Below are 21,415 nucleotides of genomic sequence, written 5' to 3'. Positions count from 1 at the left end.
AATTTTCCTTCATGTTTTTATAATAAACAATCTGTTTTTTTAAAAAGGATATCTTTTTATAGAAGTGATTATTAAACTAAATGCCTTTGTATCTTAAACTATGTTGCCCCTAATAGCAAAGCCTGAATTTTGTTCTTCAAGATGGATTCTTCTATAAAATAAAAATAAGGTATTTTTTTAAGAAACAAATTCTGGAATGTTGTGGTTGGGGTAACATTCATAACTGATACTATTTTTTTTTTTTTTGCTTTCCTATCTTTGAAAATCATTCTTGGGGACATAGGTAACCTATGGCATAAGTTTTTGAATAAATGATTCAAACTCACTGTAATTCCTACTTGGTTATCAGGATTTTGGCTCAAACATGTGTTAAGTGATATTCGTCCCACCCACCTCCTGCCCTAGTACCGGCTGCAGCGGGAGAAGGCAGATGCAGCAGATGCCAGCTAGGAAGCCCTGGGGGCATGGAATTTCTGACTGAAGTTCTATGTATCTGTGTATTCTGGTGAAACAAGAAAAAACAAAACAAAGGTCCTTGTTTAAGATAATCCGTTGTAGATGGGAATGAAAGAAAGATTTCTTCTAAACTCTTTTCAAATCAGATTAGGTTACATCCTGTCACTCTGCATATCCTATTTCTTTCCTCCTTGCCCAATATCCACCGGGCTCATCTCTACACCAAGGTCAGATAAGATGGTCATCTGCCTGGAATGCCCCTTCTGTTCCCCTCTTCCTAGAAAAAATGAATTTATTAACTTGTGGTCAAAATCTTTCTTCTTTTTGGAGCCTTCTTGACTGTTTCTTCTACATAGGCCTCTCCTGACCATCCTTATAAAGGGTGGGTTGGAAGGCAGCTAATCCTGTAACTACAAAGGACTGGGAGTTTGGGAGTGGAATTGGAAGACCTGAATATATACGTTTGGTTTATGAGACTCATGTCATTGAGCAAGTCACTCATCTCTGAGCCTCATGCCTTCGTTTGTAAGGCCCATCTCACAGGGAAGTTGTGAGGAAGAAATGAAGTGGTGCCAGCAAAAGATACTTTGAACAGGTTGTCAATGATGTCATTGCTTTTGATTACAGTATTAAACTTTGGTAGCTTTTAAGCTATGAAATGTGTAGTTTTTATTTGGTAAAAGATTTGATGTTTACCTTGAAAGCAGAATGCTAAGTGAAATAGCCAGACAAGAAAGGACAGCTATTATGTAATTTATTTACTTGGAGTATCTAGACTAATCATATTCATAGAGATATAAAGTAGAATGGTGACTGCCAGACGCTGGGTTGTGGGGAGGGGGGAAAGGGGACTTATTGTTTAATGGATACAGATTTGCTGTTGATGATGAAATTGTTTTGGAGATTTATGGTGATGATGACATTGTGAATAGTATCCATGAAAGTAGTTAAAATGGAAAATTTTGTGTTACAAATATATTTTATCACAATAAAAAAATTGATGTTTATAGGAATGCTATTCATAATTATCAAATGATAAAAACAGCCCATCTGCAGATAAATGAATAAGGAAGTTGTGATACATACATTCAATGAAATAGTATTCAGCCATAAAAAATATATGAAATACTAATATGTGCTGTCACATGGATGAACCCTCAAAACATATGCTTCTCCATGGCTACCAGGGACATCGAAGGACTAGAATAAGAGGAACAACAAACAAACAAAAAACTGTTATGCTAAGTGAATCAGACACAAAATGTCACATATTATGATTGTATGAAATATCCGAAACAGGTAAATGCATGGAGACGGCAGAGTTGTGATGGCAAGGGCCTTGAGGGGAGGGAATGGAGGAGGAAGTGGGAGTAAATGCCTAATGGATATAAGGTTTTATTTTGGGGTGAGGAAAATGTTTTGGAGATAGATAGAGGTGGTGGTTGTACAACATTGTGAATATAAGAAATGCTACTTTAAAATGCTTACTCTATCTTTTGTGAATTTCTCCCCAGTAAAACAGATAATTTATCTAATTACAACTCTTGGATTATACCTTTTGCTGGCCTCAAATTTGGTATCAGCTTAATTTCTTATTTCATTTTCAAAGAAGTTAATGTAATTTTATATTGTGCCTGGTTATATAGCTTTAGTTTAAAGGAGAGGTAGTTCCTAGAACATATCTTTAGAAGTATATTGTCTTCATATGATATTCTTCTTATTCACGTGTAAAAGAAATTCACATTACATTCACATGTAAAAGAATTCACATTAATATGTCTCCTTATTCACATGTAAAATAAATTGTACTGTACTCTGGGTTTCTGAGTTGGTGATAGACAGGGAAGCCTGGTGGGCTGCAGTCCATGGGGTCGCAAAGAGTTGGACACAACTGAGCAACTGAACTGAACTGAACTGGATTTCTTGCTAGAACCTAAAGAAATTTTTTGATTCCCAGTCAGATGCTAAGACATAGTAATCAAGTTCTGGGAATAAGAATTTCCTGAACCCATATATTCTAAATATGTGATTTCTACTGCCAGTAATGGCTAAGATCCTGCAAAATAGACTCTTCCTTCAGAAAACTAGGGTATACTTCAAAAAGCAGCTATCTAAAAGCCCCAGGGAGTGGTGAGAAGTAGGAAGATTTGGATGAGGTGTCCACACTCGGAGGAGGAGAATTGTCTGGAGTTCCCTGTTTTCACTGTTTCTAGCCTCAGAACAGTTGAAGTCAGTTGCGTGTGTGGTGTTGAATGGCAGGGGAAACCACAGAGTCCCTGGCATAGAAATCCGGAGGATTGATGGCTGGCCCAGTTGTCGCTGTCAGGGAGTGGGGTGAGAGGGGGAGGGCTCCTTTCCTGAAAAGGCAAACGCTAGAGAGGGAATCCCAAACCCTGTTTGCCCACAGCGCCGATGAATCCTTGAGTATGTTCACATGCATAAAGCCGATGCAAAGCCGCTAAATCAGATGGGAAAGGCTGACGAGATTGGAGCTGTAACGTAAGTAGCAAGAATGTGCAGTCCATCCCAGCTATTGCCTGCTAAACAAAGAAGCAGCTTTCACTGGGGAAAAATAAAGAGGATCCAGAATTTTACTTTATGATATACAGATAATCCAAAGTTACCTGATATAAGAAGAATCAAGAAACTCTGGCCCATTCTCCAAAGAAAGGGTTTGCTAACTTTTTCTTTAAGGGGATTGATAGAAAATATTCTGGGTTTTGTGGCCCACCTATGGTCTCTGTAGCATAAGCATTTTTTTTTTTTTAAACAGTCCTTCAAAAAATGTGAGAAATCGTTTTTAGTTTCTGGGCCATACAAAAACAAGTTGTGGGATGGACTTAGCCTTTGGGCCATAGTTTGTCAACCCTTGTTCTAAAGAAAGAGCAATCAACAGAGACCAATTTTTGATATTCCTTACATGATTAGTTTCAGGAGATAAGAACTTTAATGTATGTATTATAACTACTCTCAGGCTATCTAAAAAGAAACTTGTTTGCTATAAATAAAAATCCATAGAAATAGAAACAATACAAAAGGACCATATGAAAATAGAGAAGCTAAAAATTTACAGTATTTGAAATAGTTCAGGAGAGAATGTTAGAATGAAGATGTCAGGAAATAAGAGCCAATGAACTTGAAGATAGATCAATGGAAATTAACGGAATAAGGAAAAATTTTTGAAAGAGAAATGGCCAGAATACCAGGGCCTGTTAATGATAGCATCCTTAGTATTCTCTCAGGAGAGGAGAATCTAAGTTAATAATGACTGGAAAATCCCCAAATTTACTAAAGGCCTAACTTTACTGGTTCATGATGCAGGAAAACAACTCAAGCAGGAGAATGTTGACAGTCGTGCTTATACAAGTCATAGTCAAACTCTTGAAAGCAAAAATTCCAGAGCAAGTCTAGAAAGCAGAGAGAGAAAAATTAAGCATTCCAGAAAGGGGAACAATGATTTGGTTAACATTTGAATTCCCTGGTGCTCAGACGGTGAAGAATCTTCCTGCAATGCAGGGGACCTGGGTTCAGTGCCTGGGTTGGGAAGATCCCCTGGAGGAGAGCATGGGAACCCACTCCAGTATTCTTGCCTGGAGAATCCATGGACAGAAGTGCCTGGTGGGCTACAGTCCGTGGGGTCACAAAGAGCTGGACACAACTGAGCAACTAAGCACAAACACAGCACAGGGATCTTATGGAGCCCAGACAGAGTGGAATAACATCCAAAAGAGAAAAAGAGTAAGAATTCTAGTTGCAGAAAAAATATCCTTCAAGAATGAAACAGAAATGAGAGGACATTTAAGAGAATTTGTTAGCATGTATGAACTACAAGATGCAAAAGGTTCTTCAGACTGAAGAGAAATGACAGCTGGATCCTGGGAAAGAAATGAAGAAAACTCAAAATGATAAACAGTTAGTAAATAAAAAGTCCCTTTTGGACTTTTACAACCTAAGTTCTTTATGAAAAATATGTCGGATTAAAGCAAAAAACAGAGTCTACATTGTTTTGTGGGGTTTATAATGTATGCAGATATAAAGCATATAACAAGTTCATAAAGGATGGCAAGAGATAATGGCCTCATACAGTTGAAAGGTGTCTGCATTTTATATGAAGTTATACAATGTTAGTTCTAAGTGAAAAGTTCAAGATGTATATTGTAATTCTTACAGAAATAAAAAATAAGACATATATAAGAAGCCAGCAGAAAGAATGATATAAAATCTTAAAATTATTTGCTGCTGCTAAGTCACTTCAATCATGTCTGACTCTGTGTGACCCCAGAGATGGCAGCCTACCAGGCTCCTCTGTCCCTGGGATTCTCCAGGCAAGAACACTGGAGTGGGTTTCCATTTCCTTCTCCAATGCATGAGAGTGAAAAGTGAGAGTGAAAAGTGAAATTGAAGTCGCTCAGTTGTGTCTGACTCTTCGGGACCCCATGGGCTGCAGCCCACCAGGCTTCTCCATTCATGGGATTTTCGAGGCAGGAGTACTGGAGTGGGTTGCCATTTCCTTCTCCATAAGATAATTTAATTTAAAGGCTAGAAAAGAAAAATACAAGAGCAAAAAAGCAAAAACAAAACAAAACAACATAGTGAGGATAAAGAGAGAACAAATAATAATATTGTAGGCCAAAACTCGACGACATTAATAATTACATTAAATGTTAATGGACTGAAAACTCCAGTTAAAGCAGAGAAGGTCAGATGATAAAAAAGTAAAACCCATGATATGATTTATTAAAATATAAAGGGACGAATAGGTTGAAAGTAAAGAAATGGAAAAAAAGCATAGCATGAAATAATAATCTTGAGAAGGAAAAATGTCTGTTTTCAGCCAAAGAGTAGCATCAGAGATAGACTTTACTTTTTTTTTTTTGAGATAGACTCTTCTTAATTGATTATAGCATTAATATATTGAGAACTCAATAAGTAACTCGAGTAAACATCCATGAACCCATACTGATTTAAATTAATGATTGAATAAATCAACAAATGAAGGAGAACAGACAAATCTGTACAGAAGAATTTGAAATAACTAATACAGATACTCTGTCCTCAAGGAAAGTGAGCCTAACTTCCTATTACTTAAGTGTGGGCTCTGCGTAGTAACTTCCTGCCAATGCAGAGAGCAAAAGAGAATGATTTTACAGTGAAGAAATCTGACTAAATTATATTAGCCAGTTTATCAAGGTCAACATTAACAGTGATAAATCATGTTGAAAGTATGTATCATTGATTTGATCTGATAAAAATGGCACTTTACCTCTTTAGTCTTCCTTTCACAAACTTATGACCTCAGTTTAATCAGGAAAGTAACATCAGACCATTTGCGGTAGAGAGACATCTTATACAATACCTGGTTGGCAATTTTCAAAATTGTTAAACTTATCAAAAACAAGGAAAGTCTGAGAAACAGTCATAGCCAAGTGGAGCCTAAGGAGATATGACAACTAAAAGTAATGTGGGTTTCCATATATGGTCCTGGAATTGAGAAAGTACATTAGGTAAAAACTATGGAAATCTGAATAAATTATGCTGCTGCTGCTAAGTCACTTCAGTCGTGTCTGACTCTGTGCGACCCCCTAGACTGCAGCCCACCAGGCTCCCCCGTCCCTGGGATTCTCCAGGCAAGAACACTGAAGTGGGTTGCCACTGCCTTCTCCAATGCATGAAAGTGAAAAGTGAAAGTGAAGTCACTTAGTCGTGTCCGACTCTTCATGACTCCGTGGACTGCAGCCTACCAGGCTCCTCCGTCCATGGGATTTTCCAGGCAAGAGTACTGGAGTGGGTCGCCATTGCCTCCTCCGGAATAAACTATGAGACCTTAATTAATAATACTGTATCGTTTTTGGTTCATTAATTATAATAAATGTACCATACGAATGTAGGATGTTAATAATAGGGGAAACTGGGTGAGGAGTATGTGGGAACTTTATATCATCCTCTGAATTTTTCTCTTAATCCAAAGCTGTTCTTTGAAATAATGTCGAATATGGTTGACTGTAGATAAAACAACTCGAGCATGTGTCTCCTCATCTCGGGGAGAAGGTGAGTTCTTTGTATAAAGGATAACTGCCTCTTATTAGATGGAAACAGTTGTCTTTTTAGTTGCTTGAATGGTTGAATACATGTAGAAGAATAAATATGGAAGCTGAATAGAAAAATGGCTGGATGGTGCCAGCTTAATGCCTCATCTTTATTTTCATCATTTCATGCCTCGTCTCCACATCCACCTTCTTTGTCTTGCTTTGTTATGTAAGCATTTCTCCTTTGCTAGCTGAAGCAATTGTAGAAGGCGTGAAAGTGTTAGTCGCTCAGTCGTGTCTGACGCGTTGCTACCCTATGGACTGTAGTGCCCCAGGCTCTTCTGTCCAAGGGATTTTCTAGGCAAGAGCACTGGAGTGGGTTGCCGTTCTCTTCCCCAGGGGATCTTCCCAACCCAGGGATTGAACTTGAGTCTCCTGCACTGCAGGCAGATTCCTTGTTGTCTGAGCCACCAGGGCAGCCCAATGTTACACTTTGTAAATAGAGAGTACTGGAGGGATGCTGCAAGGGCAAGAAGGCACCTCACTTCCATTTTCCAGCTTTCCTTCCTTCTCACTGAGTACAGGGACCAGTGGATTGGTATGTGAATGGCCCAGTCTCACCTCAGCAGCTCTGACCGACTAGCTCCAGGTTTGCACTCAAGCCCCATCCTGCCCACCTGGCAGCCAGTTTCACAGCAGCTCCAGCTTCATCCCCAGGCCAAAGGCCAGCTCCTGCCTCCCACACCTTCTGGCTATGCTGGGCCACTTCTACATACAAGCCCTGGTCCATGACTCACGGTGAGTGGCTAGATGATCTGCCAGTCAGATTCTGGCTCGTGTTGCCTGTGACCAACTGGTGTTACAAAGCCTCCCTTGGAGATTACATCTTTCCCCTTCTGAACCATTTACTCATTCATTTGTTTGTTGACCACTTCCTTGGTGCCAAGCACTGTTCTAATAAATTTTTGTGTACAAAAGCAAAACCCAGTGATTTATTCACGAGGATGACAGAGCTACAGAAGAATGTGCAGATTTGACAGGTTATTTATGCTAAAGCCAAAGGCATGAAAGAGAGGGAATTGTACCCTTGGACCTGGGATGGGGGTGTTTCTGTGAAAGTGCTTCTGAAATTTGACCCTTCAGGTTTCCCAGAACATTTCAGGCCAGCTGAGGAGCTCCCTCCTCTTAGAGAAAAACTGCCCTTTGCAAACAAATCATCTGAGGCTGATGCTCCGCAGGTAAATTCTTGTCCTCATCAGGATCTGCTTCTTTTACTGCTCATTACCTCCACATCAGTAGCTCGGATAATTTCATCATGGACTTACCAGGGAAATTCAGTGTTTTCCCTGAGAGAGAAAAACAGACTATTCACTGAAAGACTTGGCAGGACCTGGGTAATTTGCACTGGCAATCCAAGGGAAGATGTGTTTGAGTGGATTTTGGAGGCTTGTTGGATGGAAGACAGAATAAGAAGGTAGAGTAGGAGAGAACAGTTATGGGAGTATCCTCCAAATCATGATTTAACATCTTGGCAAAAATACTTAGGAATTAAGTGTTGTACACTTTATTAGTAAGTTTTAGCATTAGGATTCTGACTTATTTATAAGAACTGGTCGAACATTAAACCAGATTTGTGCTGAGAATTTAAGAAGTCCTCCATCCAACAGCCTTGGGCCATAATCAGTCACTGTACCCTGGAATTCACATCGAAATGAATGAAAGAAGATATTTTAAGAAGAATAAACATATTGGTTATCAACTTTAAAGTCATGTACACGAATAAGATAATCCAAGTCCAGTCCCCAAATAAGAGGATAATTATTGCATGCAGCTTTGAAATGTATGCAAAGAACTTTAAGTCTCAATTGAATTGTTCCTTGACAGGGGATGCAGTTGCCTGAGTCCTTGTTGACTTGGGATGGCATGTTTACTTGTCAGAGTTGAAGATGAATATTTCTGTGATAAGGCACAGTGACCTCCTATAATCCCTCAGTCTTTGTGTTAGCAAAATTACAATGTCAATTAATAAAATATAGTTGGGCTATTTTAAATAACTTTATTTGTAAATTTAACAAGCTCTTATTAGAAATGCTTTGGTATCAATACAATAAAAATATGTTGGTTTCCCCTCCACTGAATCATATCAAGTAACTGGAAAAGTTAAGCATTTGTTCTCCCCAGCATTTTTTGAAATTTTTTCAAATAATGACTACTGCTTATCCATATGGCATAATATGGCTATAATTATAATTTTTTGTATCTTAGGAAAAAGAAACAAAATATCCAGAAGAGAAATCTGCAAATGTTTCTTAGTTTCTTCTTCAGTGGATGTTTATGTAGATGGTACACCTCTTAGATAACCTTTTTCCCCAGCTTTGCCATTCTCATCCTTAATGCTGTAAAATAAAGAAAAAAATAGAGAGTTATAAAAAGCTTTAATTTTCACTCTAAATGACCATTTCATAGATTGCAGGAAAGTTTGAAACATACCTCAGATGATTTTATCCAACAATGTGAGCATTGTTTTAGTAGCATAAAAAGATAGTAGAAATAATAAGCTATGGTTAACTTAGGGAAGAAGCAGGTTCAGAACTAGAAGGAACCTATTTCTACAAATATTAATAAAGCAAACACAGCATAAATTGAGTAAATACAGGACTAGTGCACATTAATACTTTTTTTTTTTTTTTTTGGCCGGCGGACCCCGCCCCGCCCCCTCGCGGGAAATAGTGCACATTAATACTATTAGCCATAGATAAATAGCTATGGGTCAACAACTGTGTTTTGTGCATCTGAGCTATGCACTGCTAAAGAGAAAAAAGCATTGATAGAAGCCCTAATTCATGATGGGTGGGTTGTTTTTTAACTTATCAAATCTAGTTGTCGAAAGGGGCTTCATCCTTAGGTATAGAATGGCAACAACAAATTTTTTAAATAATGAAACAGTGTGAACTAGTAATTAGGAGTTGGAGTCATTATGAAATGTCTTTGTCAAGATATAAGTACTTTCAAATGGCAAATTTATCTTTTTGAGAATATTTCACTGTTAATGATGTATTAGATATACAAGCCATTTAAAAAATATAAGATTTAAAATTCATAACACTGCTCTTAATAGTTAAGACCTGATTATAGCTGCCTCGGTCATGTTCCAAAAGTTGAGAGATGCTTTCAAGGCACCAGTCATTACATTCATGTGTAATATTGCCCAAGAACCAGGTATTTAGCTGTTTGAAAAATTTTGTTTAATAAAAAAAAGCAAAAAGGAAATCATATTCTCTCATTTCATAGTTATATATTAGTTCTGTATTGAAAAATGAAGTGACCCTACTTCTAAGAAGCTCTTTTTCACAAATACGGGAAAGTTCGGGATCCAACACTATAACGAGACCATGGTCAATTTTGTTGTCGCTATACTTATATGAAATGCTGTCATTAAATGAAGCCAAAGAGCTTTATTTGCCTGGGAACTTTAAGGGAAAGGATTATTTTCAGTGCCAGGATCAAGAATATTTCCTTGACTTTAGGACCAGCTGAGATAATTTTCCTTTGCTCTGTAGCCAGGAAGATGGTCCCAATTGCTGGGAGATGTTGGATGGTGAAACCTAATGACAGGAGTGTACCTCCACATCAAGAAGCAAACTGAAGGCAGAAGGCAAGTCTTTATAGTGTTTACTCTGAGTCTTTGGACCATTACCTCTCCTGTACCATTACCTTTCCTGTACCAAAATAAGAGCAGGGGCAAAGTCCATTTTAAGGGACTTTTTGAAGGTCTCTTATAAGGCAAGGGCAAAGTCTCCTCCCTACAACTACTACTCAACTTAGATTCAGTAAAGCAGGCCTACCCAGTTGCTATAGACCTTCAATGAATTGTGAAAGGACATCCTGGATGTCTGCATCCTCAGGAGTGAAACAATCCAGTAGCTCACTATCCCATTTCTTAAGGTTTAAAAAAAAGAATTCTAGATTGTTAGAGTCTGCTATTTCTTTCTTTAGGCTATGGTTAGTAGACGGTGTGAGTTCTAAGTAGCTGTGTGGGGACAGGCAATGAGAAAGCCCAATGGTATAGCAGCTAAAAAACCTGAGTTATCACCTCTCTTTTTACTTTTCCTTTCTATTCTTCTCTGATCTCTATTTCCTCTCCCTATGGCAATCCAGACACAGTTTTGATTGTTTTTAACTTGACAGAAGAGAGCTTGCTTCCTTACTTTCAGTATCCCTTGGCTTCTAATCGTTGCCACAGGTTGGCAATTCTGGCACCAATAGCTTGTGAATCCCCTGGAGCTGAGGTTCCCTACCTAATTATTCTGAAATGCCACTGACATCTATAAGAGGGGAGAACAGAGCTAGAAGTACAAAAGTAGGTAGGTGAGGATTACCAAAGGGAGCCAGTTGTTCAGTTGGTGGGGATAGTAATAAAGTCCCAGTAAAGCGGTACATGGCCACATATTGGTGGATGTATCTGGCATTGAACCAGATATTTTGAACATGACCCTGTTATACTTACTTTAGCAAATGGACGTAACTTTTCCTAAATTTTCTTGTCATGTCTCATCCTGTTCAAAGTTTTAACTAAATCGGGTCTTTAGGATCCCTGAGTTCCACTTTTCTCCATCTTTCTTTCTCCTTCATGCTCTTTCCAAGTTAAAAATTAGATAAGACTTTGATAATAATATTTGCACAAATGAAAGAGACTTATAGTTCTTAACTATTACTGTGCTTACTAGGAATGTTTATATTTAGTAGGGCACCTATACCATAAATAAAGGAATTGAATTAAATGGTGGATTTCCAAGTATCAATATGCATTTTGGGGGAAAGGGGATAGAGAGAAGCTTAACCTACTGGGTGCTTGTGAAATTAAAATGCATGGGTGGCTATAAATTCTATGTATATGGATGACCCTGAGGTCAATATGATATACTTATTTTTAACACCCATTTGAAAATATCAGTTCTGTAATCCACACGCTGAATTAGAAAACAAGAATGTAAAACAGTATTATGATAGAAAGCAAGGAATTTGGAGGATTCTGTTTATAAGATGCTTTGATTGATAGAACATAACTTTGTATTGTTACTTTGTCTGGAAAAGTCTTCCTGTTTTCATTATTTTAGCTCCGCGGCATGATTAGTGTTGTCTGGAAACATTAGTCACTTCCTATATTTTTCTCTGTGGTAACTGTGTTGACACGAGTAGGGGAGAAGGAATAAGGGTGTTCAGGAGGAGCTGGCTAACATCCAAGTTAAAAAATAGGAGGTTTTATAGTGGGTAATGCCACTGCTCTTGACCATAAAGAGCGTGTTCCTCTTTTCTAAGTTTTCTGTGTTATTCTTGAAAAAATGGATTTAAGATGCAAAATGATCAGTAAACAAAGCTCATTCTCAAAACAGAGGAACTTTTAGTTTTAGTAGGTTTCTTTTGTGGGGACACACCATTAAACTCTGATTTAGGTAGATAATGTAAAAGGAAAGGAAAGTGAAGTCGCTCAGTCGTGTATGACTCTTTGCGACCCCATGGACTGTAGCCTACCAGGCTCCTCTGTCCATGGGGTTTTCCAGGCAATAGTACTGGAGTGGATTGCCATTTCCTTCTCCAGCAGATCTTCCTGACCCAGGGATGGAACCCAGGTCTCCCACATTGTAGACAGACGCTTTACTGTCTGAGCCACCAGGGAAGTCAGATAATGTAAGTGTACACTTACCAATAGGTTAGAAATTCTTCAGATAATCAAATTTACAATTGGTATGCCTAATTTAACTACTTAATAGAAAGGGAAGAGGTCCATTTTATTGTATCATTGGCAACCTAAGACTAGGTTGCTGGGTTACAGAGGAAAAATCCTTTCTGAATTGTCCTACCAATTAATTGTACTGCAGTTCTACAAGATTATCAGGTTCTTTGATTGCTGGATAAGCTGGGACTTAATAGTTACTGCTTTTTAATGAGAATGCTCTCATTAGAACATTTAAAATGACTATCCCTTTTACAGATCCAGTACTTATGTCTGGATAATTTGATTTATGTCTTTAGGCATGGTAAGTACAGCTATTATAATTAGTTTGATTATGTTTTTATTTATTGTTCATAAATAAGTAGAATACAATATTCAAATGATAATAAAGAATATAAAATTGATGAGCTATCACTTTTGTAGAAAAAGTGTTATTTTCAATTCAATACTAAAAAAATTAGATAGCTATAAAACTTTACAGGGAATGAGAACGTATGGAACGCAAATATCTAGAAAATAAAAAAATAAAATGTCTAAGTTAGGGAAGATTATGTGACATAAATATTATAATGTAGAATAAACTGATACCTTTTGTAAAATGTAGAAAAATAAAGGACATAAAGTTCTTAAAATTATAAAAGTGTAGAGAAACAAGATATAGCAAAGTAATAAAATATCACGCTAAAAATAAAATTTGTTTTGTGTTTTTTCTTGCAAAATTAAGGCAATTTGTTAACTTAAGTAGGAAATCTAAACCATGAAGAAGCACAAAAAAAGGGCTGGCTTCATTTCTTCTGGGAAAAGATCTAATATTGATGACAACGTGATAGTGATTCAAACACATCCATACACAGAACCATACCATGGCAGAAGGCGAATTTCAAGTTACTAAGGTCAATCAATGCAATACCTAAATAAGGCAACAGATTTTTGTTTCACTTTCTTTCTCTTTTGAAGTGACTTATTCACTTCACTTATGATGATAATAACTCATATCAACATTAATTAAAAAAAATCTTAGCATCTGCTAGTCTATGAAGCATCAGAAAAAGCTGAGAGCAAGAAGGCTTGGTAACAACACAAAGAAAAGATTGTCACATGACTAAACAGCAGTGACAAGCCTTGTCATGTTTGTTACCTGTTAAGGATGGATCCTCAGTCCCGTCGCCTGCTATTTGAACGTCCAGTGGAGAATGATGGATGGGGCTCCCTAAGCTTTCTTCTTGTTCCTTCAGAGATATGGAGTTTTTATGGGGAGATTTATGGTTTGTGTTTTCATGAGGATTGACTTCTGGTCTCTTTCTCGGGAGCGGTGTTGGCTTGGCAGGCTGGAAAACCTGACTGTGGGGAGCTATGGGATGGTAGGCTGGTTTCTCAGCTTCTCCTTCACCCTCCTCCTCGTCATCAATCACAACCAGCTCAGCATGGATGATCCCATCATACCCAGTCAGAAGCTTCTTTTCTTCCTCATTGTCTTCTGCTTGCTGATACCCCATGAAAATCATTGTCACGGGCTCTTTCTCATCCAGGTCAGAAGGCAGGGAATGAACAATGTTATATCTAATGTCTTTCTCATCCTCCTGGCATGGGGGTGAAGAACCCTGGCGTTCTGACTTCTCAACTAGTTCTCTGCTGGGACTCAGTCCTGCCTTCGGAGAGGGAGTATACTTGTCCTGCCTTACATTTGGTTCTTCCCAAGGAGTCATCAGCCTCTTTTGTTGGATGTGGGGCATCTCCTCCGCTTGTTGAATCATTGATCGGGGATGAGGTATCGGCCGGACTGGGCTGATGTGATTGACATTGTTACCTCTCTCCTCTGCAAGTCCATTGTCCATGTTGTGTATGGATCCATTCACATCATTACCCAGTCCATTCACTTTAATTTTTATCCTTTCTTGAAAGTTTGGTCCAGGAGTTACCTTCTCTCTCTGCGGAGTTGTAGGTCTGCAAAATGGATTGGCATATACAGGTTCGTGGTACTCTGTTGGGGATTTAGAATTTCTCTCTGAAGCCTGTCTTAAAAGTTCCTCCACTTCAACTGGTGCCAGGCCATCGGTGCCATTGTATGCTGCACTGTGATTAGAGCTTACTGCATAGACTGACTTTTGCCCGTCGTCATAAACTTTTATCCCTGTACCTTTAAAGTCATCTGATGGGAGAGGTATTGAAGATAGGACTGTACTTTCTCCGGTCTTCAAGTCTTTTTCAACTTTGATTTCCATGGCATACAAAGCTGTTGAGAGACAGATTTGATCTCCAATTTAGTCAATTTTTCCTGTTGTAAAGTAACTTGCTTTCATAGTGTTTATGTCCAGTATACATTTTGACATTCTTCTATGAGAAATATTTTTAAAATTTCTGATTTATTCATTAAATATATAAAGACTAAAACTTTAATGACGTGGAATTTTGTGCAAGGATGTATGAAATTACTAAAAAATGGGAAAGACTGAAGAAGGGAAGCTGATTGTTCCAAATGGTAAGGATTTTCACTAGGAAACCAAAGATGTTCCCTTTCTAATGAGAAAATCTGACACAACAGATTTACATTCTTTTATATTGCTCAGTAGGAAGAATCAGAGTTTTCTTTTTAATAAGGAAGAATATGTTACTCTGTGCATTACTGTTGGTAAAGGCTGAGCAAGGTATATGTTATTATGCTACATCCTTGCTGTACAGCCCTGCAATGTGTTGAAACTAGAGAGGTGTGTTCTAAAGTTTTCATAGCTGGGAGGTGGTTAAATGTTGAACTGGTACTGAAGAGGCAAGAAGAAGGCTAGAATCACATGCCTTATGTTTCTTTTCATTTTCACTCCCACTTTTAAGAAGAAGGGCTACAAATAAAGCAGTATCAGCTGTATTAAAACAACTGAACTGGGGGGAAATGCCTGTTTGGGGGAAGCTGCAATCTGTCTCACGGCCCTGGCAAGATCTCGATGCATGTATACATGCTCAGTTGCTCAGCTGTGCTGACTTTCAGTGACCCCATGGATGGCAGCCCACCAGGCTCCTTTTCCATGGGATTATCCAGGCAAGAATACTAGAGCGGGTTGCCGTTTCCTCCTTCAGGGAGGATCCTAATGGCCAGGATCGTGACTGGCAGAGTAAAGCTAATGGGATCCTGGGCAACATTACAGTGTGGCATTGACTGTTTTTGTGTCCCCCGTCTTCCTCTTTGGAGACATCTTGCATTTCATCTCTCCCCCCAGCCTGCTGGTTCTTGGCCTTCCCTGGCTACCCGACTAAAATTGTAATACACTCACCCACATGTGCCCTTTCCCACTTCTCTGCATTATTCTTCTCTTTAGCATTTTTGCTTCCTAGGATATTTCATTTATTTACCTAATTTTTAATCTATTGTCTCCCTTACAATGTCAGCTTTTATTCTCCCTTAGAATCAGGGCAGAGATTTTTGCTGTTTTATTCACTACTGTATTCCCAGTGTGAGACCTGAGCTTGGTATTGAACTTGGCACTGAGTATTTGTTGAATGAATGAATCATTGCTCCCTGAAGGTAAAGTGTCACTTCTCTTTCACTCTGAAATTCAAAGGTTCCCTCTCTGCCCCTATACAAGCCTTAATTTTCCCTGGGCCATTGACATTAGTTTCATGCAACCATTCTCACATAGGGGTAAACAATGCCTGACCTCAGGGAGAATACGTTTGTTCATTCATTTAATCTTATTCTAATGTCTACTACACAGAATATGTTGGGAGAAATATTTTTGAGCAATGGAGCTTTGTTTCAAGAGCTTCTTGTCTCCTTTAGGTCTTTATCTTCCCTGTCCTTACCTAGTTGGCTGAGGAATGAAATGCATGGAAGAAATACTGTAACCCCATTGTTGCTACTTATACAAGTGACTTTCCTCAGGGAACTTTGTAAAATGGACCATTACTTAACCTGGAAGGATAGGATATTACAGCAAGTTGCTAATATTTGATATTGTAAAATATGAATTTGAGAACCTACCATTGAAGACAAAGTTTTTATATACCTTTTCTGTTTTGTTCATCATCTTCTATTCCTTCATTTCTTTCCTTCCTTAACCTGGAAGGTATGTAGGATTTTGGAAGGTCGGGGATATTAGCATAGATGTCTTCAACCGACTCTGTAAAATTCACATTAATTCAAAATACATTTAGAGTATACTTACAATAGAGAAAAATTTTGGCAGGCAGGCTAATCAAAAAATATCTTAGTTTGACATAACATAGACTGTTCAAGACATACCTCCTGTTGTTTCTTCCTTTTCCACCTTCACAGACTATAAGAGGAAAGAATTCTCCATGATTAATACAGTTTAAAAATAAATTCTAAATGTGAATATACTTTGAAGAATTATATACTATTTGTGGAATCATTTTGGGAGGGAGTCATAATTTTCAAATCAGCTAATGCTCACCCTTATTATGTCTTCTGTCGTCCTCTCAACTGATTTCAGTTTCTTTAAAATTGCTTCTTCATTGGTTGAGATTTGCAGTTCAGCCTTTTCAAGATCTTGGATCTCTTTCTCAAGTCTGAACAAAGATATACTTTATATTGTTTAAAACAATACAATACGAAGCCCTTAAGGATATAGTTCCCATATATCAACTTTACTTGGAATATTGCATGTAAGTATCCAGATACCATATAAGAACTTAGCATTATACCAAACATCACATTAAGTACATAGAAGATACCCAATATCTGACTTTGACTTACTTTTCAAGTTGTTTGTTTTTCACAAGGGGGATTCTCAGGTAAAATATTTGACCCTTGGTCCTATTTTCTTCATTACAAAGAGACATAAGTTTAAAGTTGGACCAAAAGGAATGGTCCATCTGTCATTAATACTGTAGATTGCCAATTTTCCTTACCCAAGTTTTCATAGAAATTACTTGGAGAAACATTGTAATTTTATTTTCTAGCCAAGCAACACTTTATAACATTATAATCATTATATTTGATTTAAAAATCGTAACTATGTAACACTTAAAACCCCAGCATATCCTAACACTGAAAATAACACTTCATTTTAATTTTAGTTTTCTAAAAGTTGCCGTATTATAGTGAGTAGTGTTCTATTATAGTGAGTGAAGAGGTGAGAAATGGACAAAATCTAATACAGTGGCTTCAGTTGCTGTTGTTTATAGAGGCTACGTTTCCTAGATTAAAAAAAAATAAATTATCACATGGTCTAACAAAGTGTAAGGGAACTCGTAGGGACGGGAACAGACGTTTGAAATCGGATTGCCACATCCTGAGCTGGTATCTTGACTAGCTTAGAGCTGGGTCAGATTCAAGTTAATTCCAGGGTGTGGCATCGTGACCTCTGTCCGGAATAAAAGGACACTACCACTGGCATTCACAAAGTTAGGAAAGCTGGCCCTGCGCATCCATGAAACACACATAATTTCTCAGGCAAATACTCTGAGCTCTAAAATCAGCTGCCTCAATGGATGGCTGCTTAGACATAGCAGCTCGTTCAGGAGATGACAGCTGTGGGTATTAGTGTCAGCTAAGATAATTGTCAGTTTTCTTGACTTCTTTCTTTAAGATGATCATGCATCTGGCAGCTCAAAATCCCTGTGCTATTGTCACACCAATAAAAGTCCAAGATATGGTCAAGCAGATCATTCTACTTATTGCTTTCATTTCAAAGTTCTGACTTGCCTGCTGCCTATAACTGTTGGTAGTTGGCTATTTATAGCTGAGGTGCTCTTGCATATCATAAAACTCCAAGTAAAATGTAGTACTTCTGGTTTCTTAGAAGTCAGTAATGTGTGATGCCAATCTCTTAAAATCCCTCCATGTCCACAGTAGTACAGTTGCCCTTCGGTAGAGTTGTGGGGCTATATGTCGGTTGGTAGCATGGAAAGTTGAATACTACAAGTGATAGATCTGGACTGTTCTGTCTCTGCTACTCACTACTTGTAAAAGCCAATTCTTTAAACTTTCCTGAAACTCAGTTTTGCAGTATGTAAATGAGGATATAGTATATACCTTACTTGATGCAGAAACTTGGTAAAGCTAAGAAGAGGTGATGTCTTTGAAAGCACATTAAACATAGTTGAGGGACATCCCTGATGGTCCAGTGGCTAAGACTCTGTGCTCCAGTCTGGAGTTCAATCCTTGCTCAGGGAACTGGATCTGTATGCCACGACTAAAGATCTTGCATGATCCCGTATGTCGCAATGAAGTCCCACAGGCAAATAAATATTTAAAAGTAAATATAATTGATATCAGATGTAAATGTTATTTTGGTGTAATTATCAAAGTTTTTCTGCAATACATCATGTCTCTCTTCCATTGTCTTGTTCTGAAGGTTCCTTTCTCTGATAGCATGTTAGAGATAATCTAATGGGGAACCTTTGGGTAGAAAAGAAGAAGGCTCAAGTCATTGCTGCATAAAGCTCTCAGGCTCCAGCTGTGAATCAGGTGGACCTGGGCTTGAATTCTGGTTCATCTATCAAGTTCCTGGATGACCCTGGCCTCACTAAGGCTCATTGTTTTCATTCTTTTAAAAATGTTTGTTTAGCATTTACTTTGTACCAGGCACTATCCTGCATGCTGAGAAGTAATGGTGAACACAGCGGTTCCTGCCCTCAAGGACTACATTCTAGTGGATAGTATATGAATACAGGAGCTGGCAACCTTTTCCTATAAAGGCCAGATAGTAAATACTTTAGGTTTTGCAGGCCACATATGGTTTATATTGCTTATTCATCTTTATTTTTTTTAACTTTTATAATATTTTAATAGTGTAAAAACCATTTCTAGCTCATGGCTATACAAAAAGTTGGCCATGGCTAAATTTGCCAACTCATTAAAATGTATATATGTATGGCCCCGGATTAAATCTAGCCCTGAACTTCACACACACACACACACCCCCCTCATATATTTACTTACAAATATACGTATACACATATATATATACATAATAAACAAATGTGTATATATACATACATACATTTATTTATAAAGAAAAATATTTCCTTGAAAAAAGAAGCTAAGGGTTATAAACAGAAGAATATAGGAGACAGAGGGTGCCTAGGAAGGGTGTTCTATTTTAGATGGCATGGTGATGGAGAATCTCTGACAAGGTGTCATTTGGGCAGAGACATAAAGGAAATGAGGGAGAGACACACAGGAGTGTTAAAGGGAGTGTACTTCACAGAGAGGAAAAGTCACTACAAAACTTGAAATAATAGCTGAGGGATTAAGGAGGCAAATGATGAGAAATGAAGTCAGAGATGGGGTGGCCACCAGATCATACAGGGCTTTCTGCATGGTATTGCCTTTGGGAATTCTGAGAAGAGGAAAAACCTGCCAGGACTTGAAATTTAAACAATTACATTGACTGCTGTGTGGAGAATAAACTGGAGCAAGCAAACAGGGAGGACTCAGTTGTTGTAATAATTCAGATAAAGATGGCTTAATCCAGGGTCCTTGCTGGTTGAAGAGTGAAAAGTAATTGGATTCTGGAAACATTTCAAAGAAAGAACTGCCAGGATATGTTGATAGATTACATGTGAGATGTGAAAAAAGAGAAATGTCCAGAGTGATTGGAATGTTTGTGATCTGAACAATTGGAAAACTGTGAATGCAAGTAGTCAAATAGTAATCTGGGAAGGAGAAGGAAGGAGATTGGTGGGGGATGTGTTAAATTTGAGACAGTCAAATGGTGACATGGAGAAGACAGATATAAAAGTTGGGAGGTTAACTAAGCCTGGGTTTGAAGATATAAATTTAGGAGTTGGTATTTATAGCCATAGGAGTGGATGAAATTTTCTAGAAAGTCAGGGATTCCAAGGACTGAATCCTGGGGCAATTAAACATTTAGCCACCTGGGCAATGTTAAGTAGGGTTTGTGTGTGTGTGTGTTAGTCATTCAGTCATGTCCAACTCTTTGTGACCCCATGGACTATAGCCTACCAGACGCTTCTGTCCATGGGATTCTCTGGGCAAGAATATTCGAGTGGATTACCTTGTCCTTTTCTAGGGGATCTTCGCAACCCAGGGATTGAACCTGGATCTCCTGCATTGCAGGCAGATTTGTAGGGTTTAATAAGGAATAAAAGAAATAGTGAACACTTGGCTAATGCTGGTTTTCTCCTGCCATTGTTCCTTTCTATTCCTGGGGTACAGAGATAGAGCTCCTGCTCTGCCAGTGCAGTTGCATCTCAGGGGAGTATGAAAGGCACTGGTATTTGTAGCTGCTTTCCTCTGTAAAGAGGCCCATGGATAATGTAATGTCAGGCAGTACTCATGAATATCTTTAGATTGTTACTGTAAGAATATGAGGTTGAAAGCCTGTCAGCATCATCAGAATAACTGCTAATGAATGTTTCTGGAGGTTTTCAAGTCTTTGGTAAAAACTGCATTAATATGAGGCTGCTGTCAAATGATACATCACGATGCATGCGTGAAAACAGATGCAAACACACACACTTTTCTCTCCTTTATCACTTAGCTACAACCAACTCTCTGTAAATAGAATAATAAGGAAGCATCTTGGTGCTAATTACTTGGAATTGCAAAATTCTGTAGTAGATGCTTATTTTTACAGAAAATTTCTTAAAATTCTCACTTTAATATTTTATTTTTATATGTTGATCTGATACTTCTGTATATTATTTGTGGACAACATAAATATAATTAAGGGATAACTGTTAGAGTTTTTTTTTCTTTCGAAAAAGCTTTCTAAAAGATTAGGATGTCAGTGGGAGTAATGGGAGGCCCAGGGTAGGGAATTGGCTTCTCTCCCATGGTTCTTCTCACAAGATCAGAGCTCTGAGGGGCAGGTGCTGCAGTAGCCCAGCAGTAGAAGAGGAGGTCTCACAAGCTCCATATCAGATAATGGATCAAGCTTTTGAGGAGATTCTTAAGGAATATACAAATTACAACTGGTAGGTAGGTGCTATTTTGTATAGCCAGTACAGTGGGTCTCAACCGAGGGCGATTTCTTTCCTGAGGTCATTTGGCAATGTCTGGAGACATTTTTGGTTCTCACAACTTAAGAAGTGCTACTGGCATCTAGTGAGTAGAGGCTGGGGATGCTGCTGAACATCCTATAATACAGGGCACAGACCCCCACAACAAGGACTTACCTCATTCAGATTGTCAGTAGTGTTGAGGTAGACTAGCCTGTGACACCTAATACATTGCCTAGTCTAGTATAGGTGCTTGAAACATGCTTTATAAAGGATGTTG

At 38.2% G+C, this 21,415-nt stretch overlaps 1 protein-coding gene across 1 annotated transcript in view; it reads right to left on the bottom strand.

Moving 5' to 3' along the window:
* Positions 1-8,518: 8,518 nt before the first annotated feature.
* Positions 8,519-21,415, bottom strand: part of PALMD (palmdelphin) — a 59,198-nt gene continuing 46,301 nt past the window's right edge. The window contains exons 4-8 of the mRNA XM_069598505.1: positions 16,620-16,734; positions 16,448-16,481; positions 16,212-16,325; positions 13,355-14,449; positions 8,519-8,878 (exon numbers count right to left, since the gene is read on the bottom strand). Coding sequence (XP_069454606.1) covers positions 8,835-8,878; positions 13,355-14,449; positions 16,212-16,325; positions 16,448-16,481; positions 16,620-16,734 — 1,402 coding nt within the window. The 3' untranslated portion in view covers positions 8,519-8,834. The remainder of the gene's footprint in view (positions 8,879-13,354; positions 14,450-16,211; positions 16,326-16,447; positions 16,482-16,619; positions 16,735-21,415) is intronic.

Source organism: Ovis canadensis, chromosome 1 (genome assembly GCF_042477335.2).
Source record: "Ovis canadensis isolate MfBH-ARS-UI-01 breed Bighorn chromosome 1, ARS-UI_OviCan_v2, whole genome shotgun sequence".
Classification (NCBI taxonomy): Eukaryota; Metazoa; Chordata; class Mammalia; order Artiodactyla; family Bovidae; genus Ovis; species Ovis canadensis.
This window is presented reverse-complemented; position numbering and strand designations above follow the sequence as displayed.